Consider the following 18,924-nt stretch of genomic DNA (forward strand, 5'->3'; position numbering starts at 1 on the left):
AGGCAGACAGACATAGATAGATAGATGACAGACAGACAGACAGATAGATAGATAGATGATAGACAGACAGACAGACAGACAGACCGACAGACAGAGATAGATAGACAGATAGATAGATGATAGACAGACAGACAGATAGATAGATGACAGACAGATAGATAGATAGATAGATAGATAGATAGATGGATAGATAGATAACACAAACTTTAAATAGAATATCAGTAAGCCTCTTTATTTACTGGACATGACAGCAGTTTCATTAATCTGGCACCCCCTCCTTCCCCAACAATTCCTGCTAAACACAGTGCAACACAAATAGAAACTTTCAGAAGGCCTGACTGCTGATACCATAAAGATGACAAAAGCAGCAGGAGAGAAGCTGGAAATGGGAGGCAGTGAGGAACCGGGTCTTTCCTGCCATAATCAGAAGTCAGAGCATTTCCTGTCATTGTAGGAGCTCCAGGGCCATTTACCACACTGACACACAAACACACACACTCAAAACGCTTGCAGTCACACATATAAGACACTTCCACAACACATTCCTGATGGACAAATGTTACCGCACAAAAGAAATACATCATGGCCCATTTGGCACTGAGCTGCTCACCGTGGGTCTTGATAACTACGTTATCATAAATAGAGTGGGGCTATATAAATATTTGCCTGCTGTTATCGTTCTTCCTGATTTTATATATGACTTCAATGGTGGCGATAGCTTTTATCAAACAGTCACTGCAGTGCTTTAAAACGCTGGCAAAGCTTTGAATGACTAAACCGAGTCAAGGTTGCATGAATGCCCTGCAGTATCTGTTGTGTACGACAGGCACAAGTCTGAGCCACATGTGAATCATGGTCATTTATGAATGGTGAGCAATATGTGAATGGCAGAGTGCTAAACGTTCTCATCCTTTCTTGAGTGAACACTCATTTTCTTCTGTTTATTTTAGGGAAGGCTGTGTTAAGCTAGTACTATCAAATAACCAAAGCAAGCGAACTGTCATGTCACGAATCATGTATTGTTTGAAATATGCATTTATATGCACCAAACAAGTTTTGACACTGCATACAGATGAGTTCAGTCTTAGTCAGCCACAGAAAATAAAACTACCAGGTTGGAGCAACCCCCATAATGCCTTTCACAGGCAGCTAAGCATGCACACCACTGCGGTTCGACTCAACCTCAGCATGCAGAAGCCGTCAGGGTTCATGTGAGTCGAGAGCGAGATTGTTTTCAGGGAAAAACTACAAGAATAGAAAAGGTGGCTTGTGTGTGTGTGTGTGACTTTAAGAGCTAATGCATAAGTATGTTTTTTTTTTTATAATGAAAACCACATGGACTGCATTCCAACGCGTTTTTTTTTTTTTCAAAATTATTTTATTGGGAGAACTACAAAAATGTACAGTACACAAAGTTAACAGTCTCACACGCAATTTGTAGTGAACTGAGCCCCCCCGAAAAACAAATGTTACAAATCCTGTTCTTTTTGTCTTTATTACATTCAAAAAGCTTTACTTCTGATAAAGTAGTCAAAAAAGGTACATAGTACGAATCCTCTGTACCTACTATGTACAAACTAAATGTGTTCAAACTCTTCCCCGTCCAGCAAGTTTGGAAGATTCAGACCATTACCATATCATAGGAAAGCAAGAGAACAAACAAAAAGGCAAGGAATAGGGAGTAATAGAAAAAAATACAACTCAGATTGTTGCTCCAAGTCTCCATTTCTCTCCTTTGATAAGTGGTAACGACCTTCCAAGAAGTTTAAATTACAAACTACATTCATTTCCTCTTGTTGTAAAACAATAACATGTATGAAAATACTTTATTTGGTTAATCTTAAGGCAATGTAAGATGGTGAATCCCCACAGGCACTAGGCAGTAATACTGGGGCTCTGGTCTGCTACATTCTCACGCACGTGGCTGCCGTGCATTGTATAGATATATACGTACAAAAAAAAAAAAATACTTTTTGGTTAATCGATTTACTTGGGATCTTTGAAATCTGATTTCTATGAAAATGTAAGGCTAGTACATGTTTGGACGGTCCTCTGCCAACCACAGTTTATACATTCTACTGACAAAAATTAAAATGAACAAAAAAACCCTTCTGAAAAGTAAGATCCCAACAAACAGCAAATCACACAAACTGTTTTTAATGAACGTAAACAAGGAAACAAAATTAATGAAATAAATATCACATACAATCTCTTAAATTAAGATGTTTTTTTTTTTTTTACTCATTTACAATAAAATAAAGTGAAGTTACAAAAAGAGACCAAACAAAAATATATATTACTGTGAAAAGAACATACACTCCACTTTATGCAGATTAATAATGGCGATCATAATTTAAACATAAAAGAATATAGATCTATTGCTTCATCATACTCGATAAATACAGTATGGACAATTAACAACGTAGCCTATACTTTTCACAAGATAAAATAAATAAGTTAAATAGTTCATAGCCAGTTAAGCACTGCTATGTAATCACTCATATCAGCTAAAAAAAAGAAAAGAAAAGAAAATATATATTTCAACCATCAGCAGTGATTTCCCAACAAGCCAAATGCGAGCTTCAAACTGCACAAGCCAACCAAACCGCTGGGTGGCGCCGCGAAACTGGAGAAACTTTTGGAATGAATGTACATACTTTGAAAACTAGTATACTTTTCGTCAAGGCATATTCTTGGCAAGGATGAAGGAACATCTGAAACCGCTCTGTCTTTCACGTTCACAAGTCTTTTGTACAAAAATCTGGAAAGTAGGTGGTCCAAAAAGACCAAGAGAATGCAACAAACTGCACCGGTGGAATGCCTTCAAAGCAGTTCAAACAGACTAATGCCATGTCGAGCGTCTGACAAACACAAATCCATCTCCCTCGATATTAAAAAGTCTATTGCTCAACTACCTATCTAACGGGAGAGTCCTCCGCTATCGAGTCCACTACAACAACAACAAAAAAAGCGCATTAATCATCGGAAATCGACAGCCTGCTGAAGATTGGCAAACGCTTCCCGCCGTCCAGACTGGGAGACTCCGAGCCGCTGAGACTTCCGGAGGAGCTGAGCGAGCCGCTGGCGTAGCTCTCCCGGTCAGAGATGCTGTCAGGCGGGCTGGGGGGCGAGTCGAACACCGGCGACTCTGACAGGCGCCGGAGGGACTGCAAGTGGCCGAGGCCGTCGCCCATGTTGACCTGAAGGTTTGCGTAATAACCGTTGTGCGTGTGCACGGCCAGCGGCGCGAGCAGGGCTTTGAGGTCTTGGCCGGTGAAAGAGAAGGCACTGTTTCCGAGGCAGCGAGCGTCTTCGTAGAAGCTCGCGGCGCAGGAGGAGCCGCTGGAGGGAGGCGGCGTGCGCGACGTGGGGCTCTCGAGAAGGGGCGAGTCGAGTCCGTGGTGGTGGTGGTGGTGGCTGGAGAAACCAGAGAAGCTGAGGCTGTGGTGGAGTTTCGGTCGGTGCTGCTGCTGCTGCTGTCCGTAGCCGCTCAGCGGCTCGCACCGAGCGGGCTTGGCGGACTCTCCCTGCACGCTGTTGGCGTTGCTCGGCGCCGGTCTGCGCTCGTCGGCGTTGTGGATGAAGTGGCACCGCGGACCGTACGGGCAGAAGCCGATGGTGTGGAAAGTGCGACAGGGCTCGGTTTTGTACTTGGGGTGGCGAGACAGGCTTCTCAGCTCGTGGTAGCCGTGCGCAAACTGGCACTTCTCGCCGTACTTGCAAGCGCCGTTTTCCTCGAAAGGCCTGCAGAGCTCCGTCTTGTAGCGGGTGGAGTTGATCTGCGAGCCCGGCTTCTGCTGCAGCTGCTGGGCGCTCTCGCTGTAGGCGCGGTCGCGGAACTTGTTCTCCTTGTTCATGATGGCGTTCTCCTTCATGCTGCTGCTGCTGTAGGAGCTGGCGGGGTACTTGTTGCCGTTTGTCATGGACTCCATGTTGCTGGTGGAGTTTCGACGGAAGAATCCTGACGCGTACGAGTTGCAGTTGTTGCTGCTGCTGGAGGTTGTTACCGGGGCCCCGACTGCTTTCTTATCCAGCATGCTGTTAATGTGAATGGCGTTAATGTTGAGGCTCTTCTCCTGCTGTGCAGAGAGGAGAAACAAAGTTACAATCAATACAATGTAGTTGCAAAACTATGTATGCACTCGTTTCGGCCATGCACTAACGTTGTAAAGTCCCAGCAAAGATAAGCAAGCAAGCTTGTTTGTTAAATCAGCAAAGTACCTTGTACAGCATGTCGATGTCGTAGAAAGCGGACAGGATGGTCGCAGACATTTCGGTTTCTTCAGAAGAAGACAGTCGCAGATGATCTCTCATTTGAGGACCGACCTGGAGCCTTTGGATGCGAAGACGTTTAGTTTGCCACTGGCTTAGACTTTGTGCAAAAGATAGTCTCAGACGTGCTCTGAAACTCAGAGAAGGAAGGCTGAGTTTCTCGTTGCGTGCTTGTGTTGTTAGTCTTCTCCCACCGCGCCGAGCCGAGCCAGAACAGTAAAGAGTCTGCTTTACTCTCCTGCACATATAAGCTTGAGGACAGCGCGTAAAGAGGAGGAGGAGGAGGAGGAGGACCTTACTGCGAAAGTTGCCGCAAAAGTTACGCCCTGCTTTTCAAGTGTCAAGGGACTGTGGATCTGATTGGTCGCTTTCTGCACCCCTCCTGCGGCGCACACACTCACTCACTCACTCACAGCACCTCTCCAACACCGAACAACTTCCAAGATGAACTCAGTGCAACCAACACATAGTTCTAAAACAAGAAGAGTCAATAAATACTTCAAAATAATATAAAAATACTAATGCATTTTATTTTCACGCATTTTGGTTTTAAGGAAAACTTTGATCAAAGGTTATATATATATATATATATATATATATATATACACATATATACATACACACAGAGAGTCAGAAACTTTGACACTTATCTGCATGTTACGTTTTCCTCTGCTTATCTTTACCTGTATAAATAAAGTGCATTTTAGCCTAGAATTGCATAAAAAAATCATTTTTTTTGCATTGTATCATTTATTAAAAAAAGATAGACATATGAAACCTAAAAGTTTCAACAAGCTGCAACAAAGTAAAAATCAAATCTTTCAAGAAACTCAAACTCTAACAAAAACGATACAATATTGCCCTCTAACGGTCTCAATGCCTCTCGTCAAAAAAAGAGCTTGAGCGCCACCTACAGGCACAAAATATGACAGGCCGAAAATATATTTCACTTCACATTCTCTCTTTTTTCTCTCCTTCAGTTCCCATTGCATATCTCAGCAGAACTCTTGTATTACAATTCCTTTTTTTATGGTTTCAGTGAAGCACATTTACACAAATTTAAAAAAAAAATGATCCTGGTGAGGAGAACGGTATGTATTATTTTACCCACCCTGTGTGTGTGTGTGTGTGTGTGTGTGTGTGTGTGTGAGAGAGGAATAGGCTGCTGACATTCCAAAACATTACATCATTTTACAGTAAAAGGGGAACATTGCTACTACAGCCCCTGAAGGCAGCCCAGCTGTCTACTTAGCAAACGGACACCAGACTGTTTTGCTCAGATTGCATAACATACACAAGAGGAGCAACCAAAAAATGTCCTTAACTAAAAGCAGTTAAGCTATGCATAAAAAAATACAACAGCTTGCTCAAATACCACAAGGTGTGATATTGAAAACACAGCTGAGGAGAATAAAACCTCTCACATTCTCAGTATTGCAAACACACATTACTGTACAGAAGTAATCCCACAGTTAAATGAACGTAATACACTTTATTTGAATTAAAAAAGTATGTGGTCATGCCTGCATGCAATTCAGCTCTTAAACAGGAAAACCACTGTGAGATTAAAATAGGTTCGTAATGCATGACACCTTTCACTTTCTCTATCTTTCACAGTCATCTAAGAAGATCTAAGTGTATCTAGAAGATTCAGAGCGAGTGACGTTCTCTCTTTCAGCAGCGATATCTTGGCATACTCGATGGTGGCTGAAAACTGGGGCAGTGCAGGGAGGGCTTTCATCGAACGCTGAGCCGCCAGGGCATTGCTCTTTGCGATGGCTGATAGTCGGTCCAGTTCTGCGGCGCTTACTTCAGGTGAATGTGTCACACTTACGAGGGCAGAGAGGTGTCTGTGCAACATCCGTGCCCATAACAAAGGCTCTGCCCACAGGTTAAGATCTCCCTTCTCAAAGAGGAACTCCTCATCCTGGAAAAGGAGGAGAATAAGAAGAACCTACATATTTAAACTAGATTTTCTCTAGACAAAGTGAGCAGGGCATTGACAATGGAGACAATGGGCGCTTCCAGGGAATTGCTATGCAGTTTCTAAAGTGTTTTGAGTGATTTTTAGTTCTTTGATATGCAGTAGGGCGTTCTGGGGGATTTCTAGGGCGTTAATAAGTGAATGCGTAGTGGCCTATTTTAATAGACGGGTCACATAAAGTGCAACAGTTGGGTTCTGGAAGTAAAAATCCAATTTATAGATTTTAAACTGTAACTTATACACCTTTAAAGACAGAATCACTTTGAGCAGTGAGGTTGTAAATCAATGGTATATGCTTTAGTTGAAGCCGTCAGTCCCTTATTTCAACTTATTTTTAAGATAATAATATTGAATAGAGGAATTCCAGGTGGAAAAACTACATTACCCATGATTCTACAGAAAAATCTCCACTGCATCAAGCAATTCACAAAAGAATACTTCAGCACCCATTTTGACATACTTGAGTCAGTCTCCATATGCTCTCAAACTACTTCAATATTTGTATATTAAAGCACAGTTTGCAATAAACCAAATATATTGTTTTTATTATGTCATTCTCAGGGCTTTACGGGATTGTAGTCCTTTTCTCATTGAAGCTGTTAAGAATCCAATTTTTAAATACATTTTTAGCTTCAAATCAAAGTTTGTAATGTTGTGATTCACCTTGTAACGGTTTGGTTTATAGCTTACAACTCGTCAACAAAGACTTTTTTTTAAAATTCCTATGGGAAAAATGAATGGGGAAAATATTTCCAGAATCAAGGTGGCTAAAAAATATAGGTCCATCAATGTAAGTCTATGGGGTTTCCCACACAATTTTATCACTCGCCATCTGAAGCTTAAACATTTCACAGTTTTGAAAAGTAATAGCACACCTCTCCACAATACGTTGCCAATTTTTTGTGTCATGATTCTGACGTCATTTGTGGCTGTACGAATTTAGTGCCAAAGTTTATAAAAGCTCCCAAACATGAGCAAAATCAGTGATGCATTAAAAACAAGTTACACAAGAAAAAAGCAAAAGTGCTCCTTACCAAGTCCAGTGACTCTTCACACCTTGTATCCGATTGTTCATCTCCCAGGAGCCACTGTATCAGGTTCACCATTCCAGCAGCCACCTGGCCCCACATCTGGAACAGCTGGCACAAAAGACCCACCCCCATCTCCAGGGCAACCGGAGGAGAGACGGCACCCGTGGAAACACCTAGAAATGCGGTAGAACACAGAAGTCTGACAAATATTCCCTGATGTAACAGAATTCAGCGAAACGAATGATTCTGGAACACACGTATGGAAAGTTTAAATAGATCAATTTAATGAGCCACGTCAATCTTAGTCTGGTTTCTTTCGTCTCCAAGGCATTACTGGGTTCAGGCAATGGAGGTGGTGCTTTGCCACAATGCAATCTGCTCCCAATCTGAGACTTGCCAGAGCGTTGGATGTAAAGCAACAGCCTGAGATTGATGCCTCGCTCTCTTTTTGTTCTCTAGACAGCGTGTTTCCATCTTCGCCTGGCATGGAACCCATTTGAGAGAAACAAAACTATCACTCAGAAGCAAAACGCGCACAAGGGAAACCACAACGTGCCATATGCACGCGTGCAGGCATTTGATACCGGTCGTTTTTGACTCAACGGTCGGGAAGTTGGGTCTAAGAATAGATTTAGATGTGAGATAAGGGAAGTGAGAAAAGATCTAAGTACGCATACGAAGACACAACAACACTGACGCCCATCGACCTCCCTTTGGCTTTAACGACCCCAGTTGTTCATGCATCAAAGATCTGAGAGATCTGATGCAGTTTGTTTTGAACTCCAGTTTCCCTCCATCACCCCCCTTCCTAACCAGAATCTGACATGCAAATTACTAAGGCGACTTCAAAAGTCACCAGGACTTGCCAGTCAAAACCAAAAAAGAGAACAAGAGCAAAGCAACACCTTGGCTGCCCACCCATTCACCCCTCCCCCAAAAGGAACTCTGGGAAAGCAACCTCTACACAGATCGGCTTTCCAAGGCAAATTTAGTAGAAGGCCACAGGCAGACGTTACAAGAACATGGAAAGAACATCAGATGGTGACATGGTCCTTTCTCTGTGTGATGTGTTGGGACGCCCCATCTCTTGCTTTACCGGAGTCTGATGTCAGAGGTGCTTTTCTTCCCCGTGGGCTTTGGTGCTGGACGCCATCCAAGGCCGAACAAATAACGGCACCCAGACATTAAGAAATAATAGGAAACTCAAGCTCTTTCCATTCCCTTTTCTGTGGTTTAGCACTTTAATAACAGGATTTCTTAATCTCTTCAGCACTTACTCAACAGGATGTTCTGTATTCACATCTGCGAGAGCGAGTGTTTTCGGTGTTATTTTTAAGGAGAACCTTTGATGTGTTTCAGAACATTCATATAACATATCGCATCTGTATAAATTCCAAATTTAAAGGCTGAAAATGTATGCTTATTAAAAAAAAATTTACTTTTGGAGGTACAACAGCTTGTCACTTGTGCAGTACCCTTAAAATGACAACTTTGTATCTTTTTTTATGCCTAAAACGATCATAGTAGCACCTTAAGAGTACATATTACTACTCTATTATGCACCTTTTATGGGTAGATAAGGTACAAAGTTGTCCTTTTACCACTTCTGTATTTTCATAATGTTCCTAACGGTGTATGCAGCAGTGTGTTCAAGTCCTTGCTGCTCTTAATGGGATATCGTACCCAAAAACTAAAATTCTGTCACCATTGACTCACCATAATGTTCTTCAAACCTGTTTGATGTTTTGTTCTTCTGTGGATATTTTGAAGAATGCTGGTAACCAACCTGTTTTGGCGACCAGTGGCTTCTATTATATGGAGATAAACACACTAGCTGGGTTTCCATCCAAAGTTGCGAATTTAACTTGTGCGCAAAATTGGAAAATCACATAAAACATTTGCGAATAAGCACCGTTTCCATCAAATGAGTCACTTCCTGATAAACTCACACATGCATGCATTCTCGTACGCACAAACTAGATAGACCGACAATCCGATAAATATAAATATCAACATCTTTCGTAGTATTTTTAACCATTATATTAGTGCCATTATTTTTAATTGACAAAAATCTTTCTTATGCAATAAGAATAGATCACAAAAATTGCACAAATATAAGGGTGTAAATAACAATGATATTATTAAACTCTTAACAGTGAATATGTATTCCCTATTCTAAAGTGTTACCATAAACTTTGATATGAAGTTAAAAATACTCAATCTGAGACCAACAGTTGCTCATTGCCATGGATCTAATACAGATTCTGTACAGAAATTCAGCAATTAAATAATTATAATAATAATTAATTTGTTAAAATTGTACAAATCTCAGAGCTCATGGAAATTTACTATGATTTATATAATTAAAAATCACTTTCTTCATGGAGAAAACAGGATTTTAGTTCCAGAACATGTTTAAGCTAAAATGAATGACAGGGCCAATATGCCTAAACTATTAGTGCCAAAGAGCTCTGCTTTAATGATTGAGCACCTTTGAGCTACACTACGGGTTTAATGCATGGATGATCCACGGATCAGTTCAGACCTCATCTTGTAATCCATTACATGAATGACTACAGGGCATCTACTGCTAAAGACATTACACGCACAGCACTGGAGCTGGACATTAGCTGACTGGTGAGAACGTCCTCAAAACGAAACCAGATGCGCCAAGAACAATACCAACCGGAGTCATGCGAGCAACAAATGTTTAAGGTTTTTCAAAAGAGTTGATGTTGTACTTGGATATAACATGCGGGGAAAAAGCTTCGCAATTTACATGTAATAACAGTAATAATGCTTTATATTTAAATATGGCAAGTAAAAACACGATTCGGTAGTGGAACAAGAAGGAGCATTATTATGGTGATTCACATTATGACGACAATAATACACCAAGGCAACATAATTAATGGTTCTTGGTTTAGGGATTCGAACAAACCTTTAACCCTAAGCAATAAACTATGCGTCCCACACTGTTTGAAGTTCTGACATGAGTAATGCCTCAAATCACGCGTTTTGTTGACTAGAGGTTATTTCTAAGGGATCAGAATGTGATTTTTGCCTGGCAGAGGAAAAACAGGCAAAAAAAGTCCCTTAGTAATGCTGTAGACTTGCATATTACAGAGTTGTTTTTTTTTACCTGGGCCAGTAAGCAACACCTTAGCAACTACTCCTCACCAAATATTTACACTTGTTCAAGGCTACATCTCTGTAACCGAGGCAAACCAGTCCCGAAAAAAATCTGGCAAACACAAGTGAAAAGCACTGAGTATTTCGGGGACAGTAATTACATTTGAAATGCTTGAACACTCCCGAGTTCCCCCCGTGAGAATATGGTCCTATTCCGTCTTAATGCTGTTATCAGATGTACCTCTCACCCTCCTAAAAGCCTTGTCAAGTGATGCCAGGGGTTCTGATTTCCAACCTAATTTGTATTGAGATAGCAGAGGAATAAAAGTGTCTAATTGAATTCGGTTTCGTGTACTACACAAAGACTTCACTGTGACGGCGAAAAGAAAGAGGGCCAAGTACAAAGCCAGAAATGTGATTACAGTGCATGGGAGATCATGTTAGTTACTTCATATATATCTGAACTGCTTCATCTTTCTCAGTCAAGTTTCTTTCTAAAACTAGAAGTCTGTTGAAAAATAACATGCCAGTAAACTATTTTTTCACCATCAACATTTTTAGGATAACATTTACATATGCATTACAGTTCAAAAGTTTGGGATAGGAAAGATTTTAATTAAATGTTTTTGAAAATAGTCTCTCATGTTCACCAAGGCTGCATTTATTTGATCAAAAAAACAGTAAAAACCATAATATTGTGATATATTATTACAAAACTTTTTTTCTATTTGAAAATATTTTAAAATGTAATTTATTCCTGTGATGCAAAGCTGATTTTTCAGCATCACATGACGGAAATCATTCTAATTTGCTGATTTGCATATATTTGCCAACATTTCCTATGATTATCAATATGGAAAAGAGTTGTTCTGCTTAATATTTTTGTGGAAACTGTGATGCATTTTTTTTTTTTTACATTTCTTCTTTTTTTGAATTGAACTTCTGCAACAATGCAAAAGTTTATACTGTCACTTTTGATCAATTTAAAGTGCCCTAAAAAATAGTAGTGTTTTATAATGTAATAAATTATAATATAATATAATGCATTAATAAATGTAAAACATTTTTTTTTTCCTAAATTAATTGCACCAAATTATTGTTAAATCAACCGGCCTAAATATAATATATAAAATTATACACAAAATGCTAAAACAAAGTTATACACTTGTGCGGAGTGACAAATTCATTTTTAAAGTACAAATATGCCATTGTCGTTTGGGATCATTTGCAGCTAGTCATTCACTAAACACAAAATAAATCCAATATTTTGTGATAATGACTGGCTGATGAAAGTTGAGACAATAATTACCACCTAATGTAATAATTATACAGTTCAACGATCATTATACAAAAACATTTTCAGAATGCAGTGATTGACCAATCAGAGTCAAGTATTCCAGCCAGCCATGTATATGAGATCAGAAAAACTGCATGCATAAGAATTTTACATCTCATTTAGATCAACTGCAGCAGCTGTCACTGCTTGAAACTTCATGTCAGCTACCGAAAAACCAGTAACTTATTGTGGGTTGGCGACAAGAGAAAGCACAAAGAATTGTGGGACAAGGCTTTCTAAGACTCTTCCCCCACCCTGCTCTTGTTTTTCTTGCCCATGTGAAGCAGGATATCAGCGTGTCAAGAGAATGTGGTAATGATGTTGTTTTGATGTGACTGATTTATGGGACAGAGGTGCTGCTCCTCTCTGCATCGCTGACCCACACACCTCCATTTCAAAGGCACAGGGCTGCCGTTCACCACCTCTCCTCCACACCTCTCCTCTGTCGCTCAGTCAGACGAGCTCGTAAACAGCACTGACCTGACCTCCCCCCATCCCTCAGAAACACTCTTTAAAACACCTCCCTCATCTGATCTCCTGAGTGAGTGTTGTTCTGTGTATCTGTCTTGTGTAGGCCAATGTCTCCATTGATTTAAATCAATGTTCTGGGTTCAATACAAGCACAGAAATTACACCTACAACTTTTTCCTTAGACAAATCAGTACAGTAATGCATTCACAATGGAAGTGTTTAAAAATATGCAGCTTGCATTTGAAGTTGCAAAATCTGTTTTGTTTGAGCTGTTAAACTAAATTATTCTTTAAGTGGTAAAACTACTTTGAGGAACTTTTGGTATGTGTTACAGACGTCAGTCCTGTAAATGAGTGAGCTTGCGCTCATGTAAACGATCCCTTTGTAGTATTTTTGGTTTTACATGGCCATGGAACTGAAATATTGATTATTTATTAAATTAAATATTGAATTATTAAATTATTTCTTTGCACAGACAAGGGCAGCAAGTGACTTACCATGCTAGTTTTATGCTAACAATTACAAAGTTTACGCTTTGTGGCTATATTTCATAAACTGTGTATATTTGAATGTTTATTGCCAGTGTACTTGTTTTGTACTTCTGTAACTATATATATATATATATATATATATATATATATATATATATACACATACATACATACATCATTTATTTATTTTTAACAAGTATCTGTAGTAGGATTTCCTAAACTGGGGTTCACGAGTTGATGAAAAGCTAATAATGATGAGCTAATAATTAATTAAATCAGATACAAATCATGAAATGAAATATTACTTTGTACACACCATTTTAAGCATACTAGTTTCAGCCTAACACACATAATATGTTTGTTTGTTTGTTTGTTTGCAAATAAATAAAGTAAATAAATTTGAAACAAAAACCACCAAAAACAAATACTTAAAATACTAGAAAGAGTTTATATGATAAAATTCATATTTTATTTGTTTACCTGCATGTCACGTGACCATTAACCAACATCAGACAACTGTAAACAAGCAATTGTTTTGTGAAATTAATGAAATAACTTAAAATGTACTATTATTTACTTCAAGTGAATATTTCCGGTCAAAAGGGTTTGGCTGATGAAAAAAAAAAAGGGAATCCCTTGTCTGTGGTATTCAACGTTACGGCACAAAGGCTTTCAACAGAGCTTCACTTGCACTGAACCCAGAGTGTTCTTTTAGTGTGTGTGTGTGTGTGTGTGTGTGTGTGTACCTGTGTTGTGTAAATGGGCTGGTATGTAGCAGGTGAAGTCAGCTGCTCCGTCTCTGACGTCCTGATCTTCATCCTGTAATAATGTAAACAGGCTCTTCCATAGTGCCACAGTGTGTGTGATACCTGGAAAACACACACACACAGTGTAAGCTTTAGTTCAGATTCCTGCATACGTGTTCTTGTCCACAGACGTCCACTCACCCAGGGGCAGGGCTGGAGCCGTAAGTAAGGAGTGGACGGCCTTCACCAGCACCTCTGCTGACACGAGTTTGACTTCTGCCGGTTGATCCTCAGCGCAGCCCTGCATGACCAGCGCCCCCCATCTGCTCAGACAGACCACTGCAGCCTCACTGACATCCTGCTGTAAGATAAACACATTACTGACAGAACATCAGTCTCTCAGGGGAAAAAAAGTCCTGTGGTGATATACCATGGTACAGTGATGCATAAGATAGTAATGCCTTGGAAAGTTGATGTATACAACATAGTGCTGTATGTTTGTATTGTATTATATATTATATTATGGCTAGATACTTCACTGTATGTTATTATTGTTATTGTACAATAGCTTGTGATTCAGAAAGTGAACAATTAATCTAATCATAACTGGTGCAATCCATTTTTTTATATTAGTTTTAGTCTTTTTTTTCTTCTTTTTTTGCATTGATGCCAAACTTGTCATTCACTTGCTTATGAATCAATTCATTTGTTGTTCGTGTAAATGCAAAGTATTGGTTTGCATCCATCCAGTTCCAAATGAATAGTAGAAAATTGAAATGAAAGACACTTTCTCTTTGAATTAAATCAGTTAGCTTACAGTATTATCCAAATGTTACCACATTTAAAACATAAACCATATTTGATTGAAATTCCAGCAAAAATAACTTTATAATAAAACTAAACATATATTATTGTGATATGCGATTGTGATCATGCTTTGACAATACACTACTGTTCAAAAGCAAAAATACACTAAAACATGCATTAATATTGTGAAATATTATTACAATTTAAAATAACCATTTCTATATTTTTTTAAAATAAAATGTAATTTACACCTGTGATGCGAAGCTGAAATTTCAGCATCATTACGCCAGTCTTCAGTGTCACATCAAAAATAATTTGAATATGCTGATTTCATGCTCAAGAAACATTTCTTATCATCAACGTTGAAAAGAGTTGTGCTGGTTAATATTTTTGTAGAAAATGCGAGTTTTTTTCTTTTCAGGATTCTTTTAGAAATACAAAGTGTTTAAGAACAGCGTTTATTTAACATTAAAATAAAATAAGATTTTTTTGTGACAATGTAAAAATCTATACTGACACCTGAAATTAAAGAATCTTTGCAGAATAAGTATTAGTTTCTAGTTATTAGTAACCTAGCGGCTAATCGCCTAACGACCATTCACAAACATTTTAGTGAGCTACAAACAACGTTAACAGCTCTTAAAAACTTGCGTGAAATCAAACAGGTTAATCTTTCCGGAGCCTGTGGTTAAGCTAAAGCACATATGCTCTTTCTTTTTTCCCAGGGATTTTTCATATTTGTAGTGAGATGAGGCGGAATGTTAAGCCGTTATAAGGTTAAGTATCTGTAATCTGCTCCAGTCTAGATAGAGAGTGATAGTGTGTCCAGTTTAACTTGCTTAAGTCTGTCTGGAAACTTCCAACACAATGCTTCACTCTTTCCCTTCCTCTGTCTCTTGTTTCTTTTCTTCTTCCTTACCTGTGGCGTTGACTCGGCCAGGTGCAGCACCAGCTGAGATGTTAGGGAGAGAGCGGCACAGTAGAGCTCCACACTGAAACACACACAAGAACAGCTGCATACTTCAGTTTATTACCAACAACTGGGAAAGTGAGGGTGATGCAACAAAAATACATCAAATATTGTCATAAGTCATGTTGATGGCTCGAGGCGTGTTTTCCACATGAACTGATTTTTCCAAAAAATTCAGCAGAAAATAGAACGACAATGACCAAAATCTTTTTTTTTTTTTTTACAGAGTTGTCATGTAAATTCACTGACCGGCTAACAACACATTTTCTTTTATGCATTTCCATACATGCAACACAGGGTCTTCCATGAACATTTGTGAATGCTGATAAATGAATTGATATGATTCACTAAAACATTTGAAAAGGAATGACTCCCAGGGCTTTTTGGGAGAGAATAAATAAATAAATAAATAAATAAATAAACACTTACGCACACACACACACACACACACACACACACACACACACACACACATAGATTATATGTATATGAATGTGTGTGCGTGTGTGTGCGCGTAAGTGTTTATTTAATACTGTATATATATATATATATATATATATATATATATATATATATATATATACACACACACACACACACACACACTAAATAAATCTAGCATTATAAGGTTCTACACTAAAAAATATAAAAAATTATTATAAAGATAATTGGAGTATGTTTTACAAGAAAAAACTATTTGTCTTTCTTCAGCATTTTTTTTATTCAGTGTGCCACTTGCCATTTATTTGTAATGAACTGAATTTTTTTTATTCATTTTTTTAGTACACAAATTCAAATTATGAAGCCAGTTAATTATTCATAAAATTCATTATTATTATATATTATTATTATTTAAAGCTACTGTATCTACTTTCCCTCTTGAACTTTCCAGTTCTGTAAATAACCATTTTAGAATTTCCAGATTTTTCCACCACCGTCTGGACCGTCTGATCATAAACTGACGACACACTGATACACACTTGAAAACGACCCCCAGGCCAAGTCCAGAGGGGCTGGTTTACTAACTCGATCTCAGAACAGGTGTAATCCAGCATGTGTTGTCCAACAGAACACGGCTACCAAAATACACTCTGCAAATGTGCCATTACACAACACTGCAAGCGTCCAAGTGCGTTACACAATCGCAGACACACACAGCTAACCGTAAGTACTACGGTGTTGCTTAATCACAGGGCGACTGCTACAAAAGACATGTATCATGTCACACTGTACAAACAGCAATACGCCGCGAAGCATTTCACAACACTGAACTTAAGGGGAGAGACTGAAAGCGTATGAGCGTTGCAGGAAGCGGGAGTCTTTGTAATGTATTACCGACGGCCTGTGTTCACTGCGCACTGGGATGTGAAGGTGTCTGTTATTCTGAGGTCCCTACAGGCACCTAGGAGCCAAAAACAACAGTCCAACTGCACCTGCTGCCACATAAACACACATTAAGATATGCACACAACCTCCTAGCATGTACATACCCACAAATTATAGGGGATAACCCTATGTAAAGGTATACGAACACTCTCTCAATTGAAAGCACAGGTAGCTGTGACCCTTTAATGTGTAAATCAATCTCCCTCCCGCTCTGCCGTAGGTATGAAAGGGTGATTGATGTACACGGGCTGGCTGGCGACCACAGGTATGTGTGGTTTCTTTTGTAGTCGGAGCCCACATCTGAAGCCATTACGCTTCCCGCTAACAGTGCTAGCCGCTCAACAGAGTACCTCTCGCCTCCCCAGAGGGATCTCCACCACCTCAAACCGCTGCCTCAACAATGAGTAGGTTTGTTGGAGTCCACAGCTGCTGAGAGCATGCTATGTTTTTAGGGTGCTGGTGCAATCTAGTATGCAATATTAATCTTTTAAATCTGGTGTGTGCACAACCAGATGCGAATGGAAAATTAATGTTCATCATGTCTGGTGCCTTTTTAAGGGCGAAATCTACTGGGAATTTTGACAGATTTATCCATGCAGATTGTGTAACAGGTTCAAGCTGGTCACACGGATTCGCCACTTTGTCAAACAGAAAGCTGCTTGCTTTGAAAGTGACTTCTGTGTGAGCTGTGCTTTCTATATCTGCACTATTGACAATATACACTGCATCTTTTTTTTAGCCTGTGAAATTTCACCAAAATTTGTCTAATGTGAATTGTTTGGACTGATGTTCAAATGTCAGTGTCCATTGTTGTTACTGATATGTGAAGAGTAGGATGGCTAATACAATGCTGATATATAGGCTGCTTATATACAGTGGGGGAAAAAAGTATTTAGTCAGCCACCAATTGTGCAAGTTCTCCCACTTAAAAAGATGAGAGAGGCCTGTAATTTTCATCATAGGTATAACCTCAACTATGAGAGACAAAATGAGAAAAAAAAATACTGATAACAAGTTCAAACAGATACCATTAATACAGGTAACGTGTGGAGGACAGAGGAGCCTCTTAAAGAAGAAGTTACAGGTCTGTGAGAGCCAGAAATCTTGCTTGTTTGTAGGTGACCAAATACTTATTTTACCGAGGAATTTACCAATTAATTCTTTAAAAATCCTACAATGTGATTTTCTGGATTTTTTTTCTCATTTTGTCTCTCATAGTTGAGGTATACCTATGATGACAATTACAGGCCTCTCTCATCTTTTTAAGTGGGAGAACTTGCACAATTGGTGGCTCACTAAATACTTTTTTCCCCCACTGTATAGGCTATAGGCTGCTGAATGCTGATATAAAGGCTACATAATACAATTTAATAACAGCAAATGAGATATACATACAATAGATATAATATGGTAGACATGTCTAATGTCTAAATATGATTACTTATGATAGTTCATCCACTTCTGGTTTTGACGTCGTTTTTTTGAATGGGTTTTTGGTGAAATGCCTGAAATAAGGCTAGTGGTCAACACAAGCTCAAGATTTTTTTCACGCTTTATTCTGACGACACAAAATACAACATGTGTCTTGGGACTACAGAGGTTGTTTTGGACGGTAAACATTATCATGGAAAACTGTAAAACTAATCTACTAAATCTAAACTTGTCCTCCTTCACAGGATCATGTTTATAAATTGCGTTTTTTGGAACTATTCTATTTTAATTCAAACTTTTCCATTTGTAGATTTTAAATAAAGATTAAGAAGAAAAATTCAGAGAAAAATGCATTGATATCTATTGATATCTATATGTGTGTGTGTGTGTGTGTGTGTGTGTGAATATGGCCCTGCGGGGCATATTACAGAAAGATTCTAACTTTAAAATCTTATTTTATCTGTTTGGCAACCATGGTAATTTCAGTTAGGACCACATTTAGGACAAACGCTATTACAGAACAGCATTTCCTAAGTGTGTTATCTTATCTTAACTACAGATAGGAAGGGGGTATTACAGAAACCTCCTAACTTGACAAAAAATGTCTTAACTTTAGGACAGCCCCACAGCTGTCTTAACTTCAAAATTATTTGAAAGCTAACGGAAAAGCCGCTTACAATTGCGCTGTCCAACAATGGTATTGCATTTATTAATTATTGAAAATGAAGAACGGAGATGCTTAATGGTAGAAAGACTCTTGGAGGACCCTGAAGATGTGTTACATTTTGATGACAAAACACTTATAAGTAATTATAGACTGCCACGCAACATGATATTACAGTTAGCACAGGAACTGCAACCAGCATT

General features: G+C 38.9%; 3 protein-coding genes across 4 annotated transcripts in view; all 3 read right to left on the bottom strand.

Moving 5' to 3' along the window:
• Positions 1 to 2,259: 2,259 nt before the first annotated feature.
• LOC107586477 (zinc finger protein 36, C3H1 type-like 2) lies at positions 2,260 to 4,698 on the bottom strand. Its single transcript, XM_016273849.1, has 2 exons — positions 4,222 to 4,698; positions 2,260 to 4,079 (listed from the first exon to the last, which is right to left on the bottom strand). Exons 1-2 carry the CDS (start codon positions 4,516 to 4,518, stop codon positions 2,976 to 2,978), a joined length of 1,401 nt encoding a protein of 466 aa, XP_016129335.1. The 5' UTR covers positions 4,519 to 4,698; the 3' UTR covers positions 2,260 to 2,975.
• A 544-nt stretch (positions 4,699 to 5,242) lies between these two features.
• LOC107586478 (thyroid adenoma-associated protein homolog) lies at positions 5,243 to 15,300 on the bottom strand. Of its 2 annotated transcripts, none has more exons than XM_016273851.1 (5): positions 15,190 to 15,300; positions 13,665 to 13,821; positions 13,464 to 13,586; positions 7,291 to 7,460; positions 5,243 to 6,199 (listed from the first exon to the last, which is right to left on the bottom strand). In XM_016273851.1, the coding sequence occupies exons 2-5, from the start codon at positions 13,768 to 13,770 to the stop codon at positions 5,894 to 5,896; spliced, it is 705 nt and encodes a 234-aa protein (XP_016129337.1). In that variant the 5' UTR covers positions 13,771 to 13,821; positions 15,190 to 15,300; the 3' UTR covers positions 5,243 to 5,893. The 2 variants fall into 2 exon arrangements, with proteins under 2 accessions (XP_016129337.1, XP_016129336.1); XM_016273850.1 differs by having other exon boundaries at positions 13,665 to 13,824.
• The window catches only part of LOC107586496 (thyroid adenoma-associated protein homolog), a 94,714-nt gene continuing 90,932 nt past the window's right edge, over positions 15,143 to 18,924 (bottom strand). Inside the window, exon 34 of the mRNA XM_016273889.1 lies at positions 15,143 to 15,262. Coding sequence (XP_016129375.1) covers positions 15,143 to 15,262 — 120 coding nt within the window. The remainder of the gene's footprint in view (positions 15,263 to 18,924) is intronic.

This window comes from Sinocyclocheilus grahami, unplaced genomic scaffold (assembly GCF_001515645.1).
Source record: "Sinocyclocheilus grahami isolate Dianchi unplaced genomic scaffold, SAMN03320097.WGS_v1.1 scaffold82.1, whole genome shotgun sequence".
NCBI classification, from domain to species: Eukaryota; Metazoa; Chordata; class Actinopteri; order Cypriniformes; family Cyprinidae; genus Sinocyclocheilus; species Sinocyclocheilus grahami.

Excerpts from the sequence above, each read along its gene's own strand:
- LOC107586478 (XM_016273851.1), bottom strand. The coding sequence starts at position 13,770 with ATGCAGGGCTGCGCTGAGGATCAACCGGCAGAAGTCAAACTCGTGTCA. Across the intron at positions 13,587-13,664 it reads GGCTCCAGCCCTGCCCCTGG|GTATCACACACACTGTGGCA; the intron begins GTGAGTGGACGT and ends TGTGTTTTCCAG. Across the intron at positions 7,461-13,463 it reads AGCCCATTTACACAACACAG|GTGTTTCCACGGGTGCCGTC; the intron begins GTACACACACAC and ends CCGCATTTCTAG.
- LOC107586477 (XM_016273849.1), bottom strand. The coding sequence starts at position 4,518 with ATGTGCAGGAGAGTAAAGCAGACTCTTTACTGTTCTGGCTCGGCTCGG. Across the intron at positions 4,080-4,221 it reads ACATCGACATGCTGTACAAG|CAGGAGAAGAGCCTCAACAT; the intron begins GTACTTTGCTGA and ends CTCTCTGCACAG.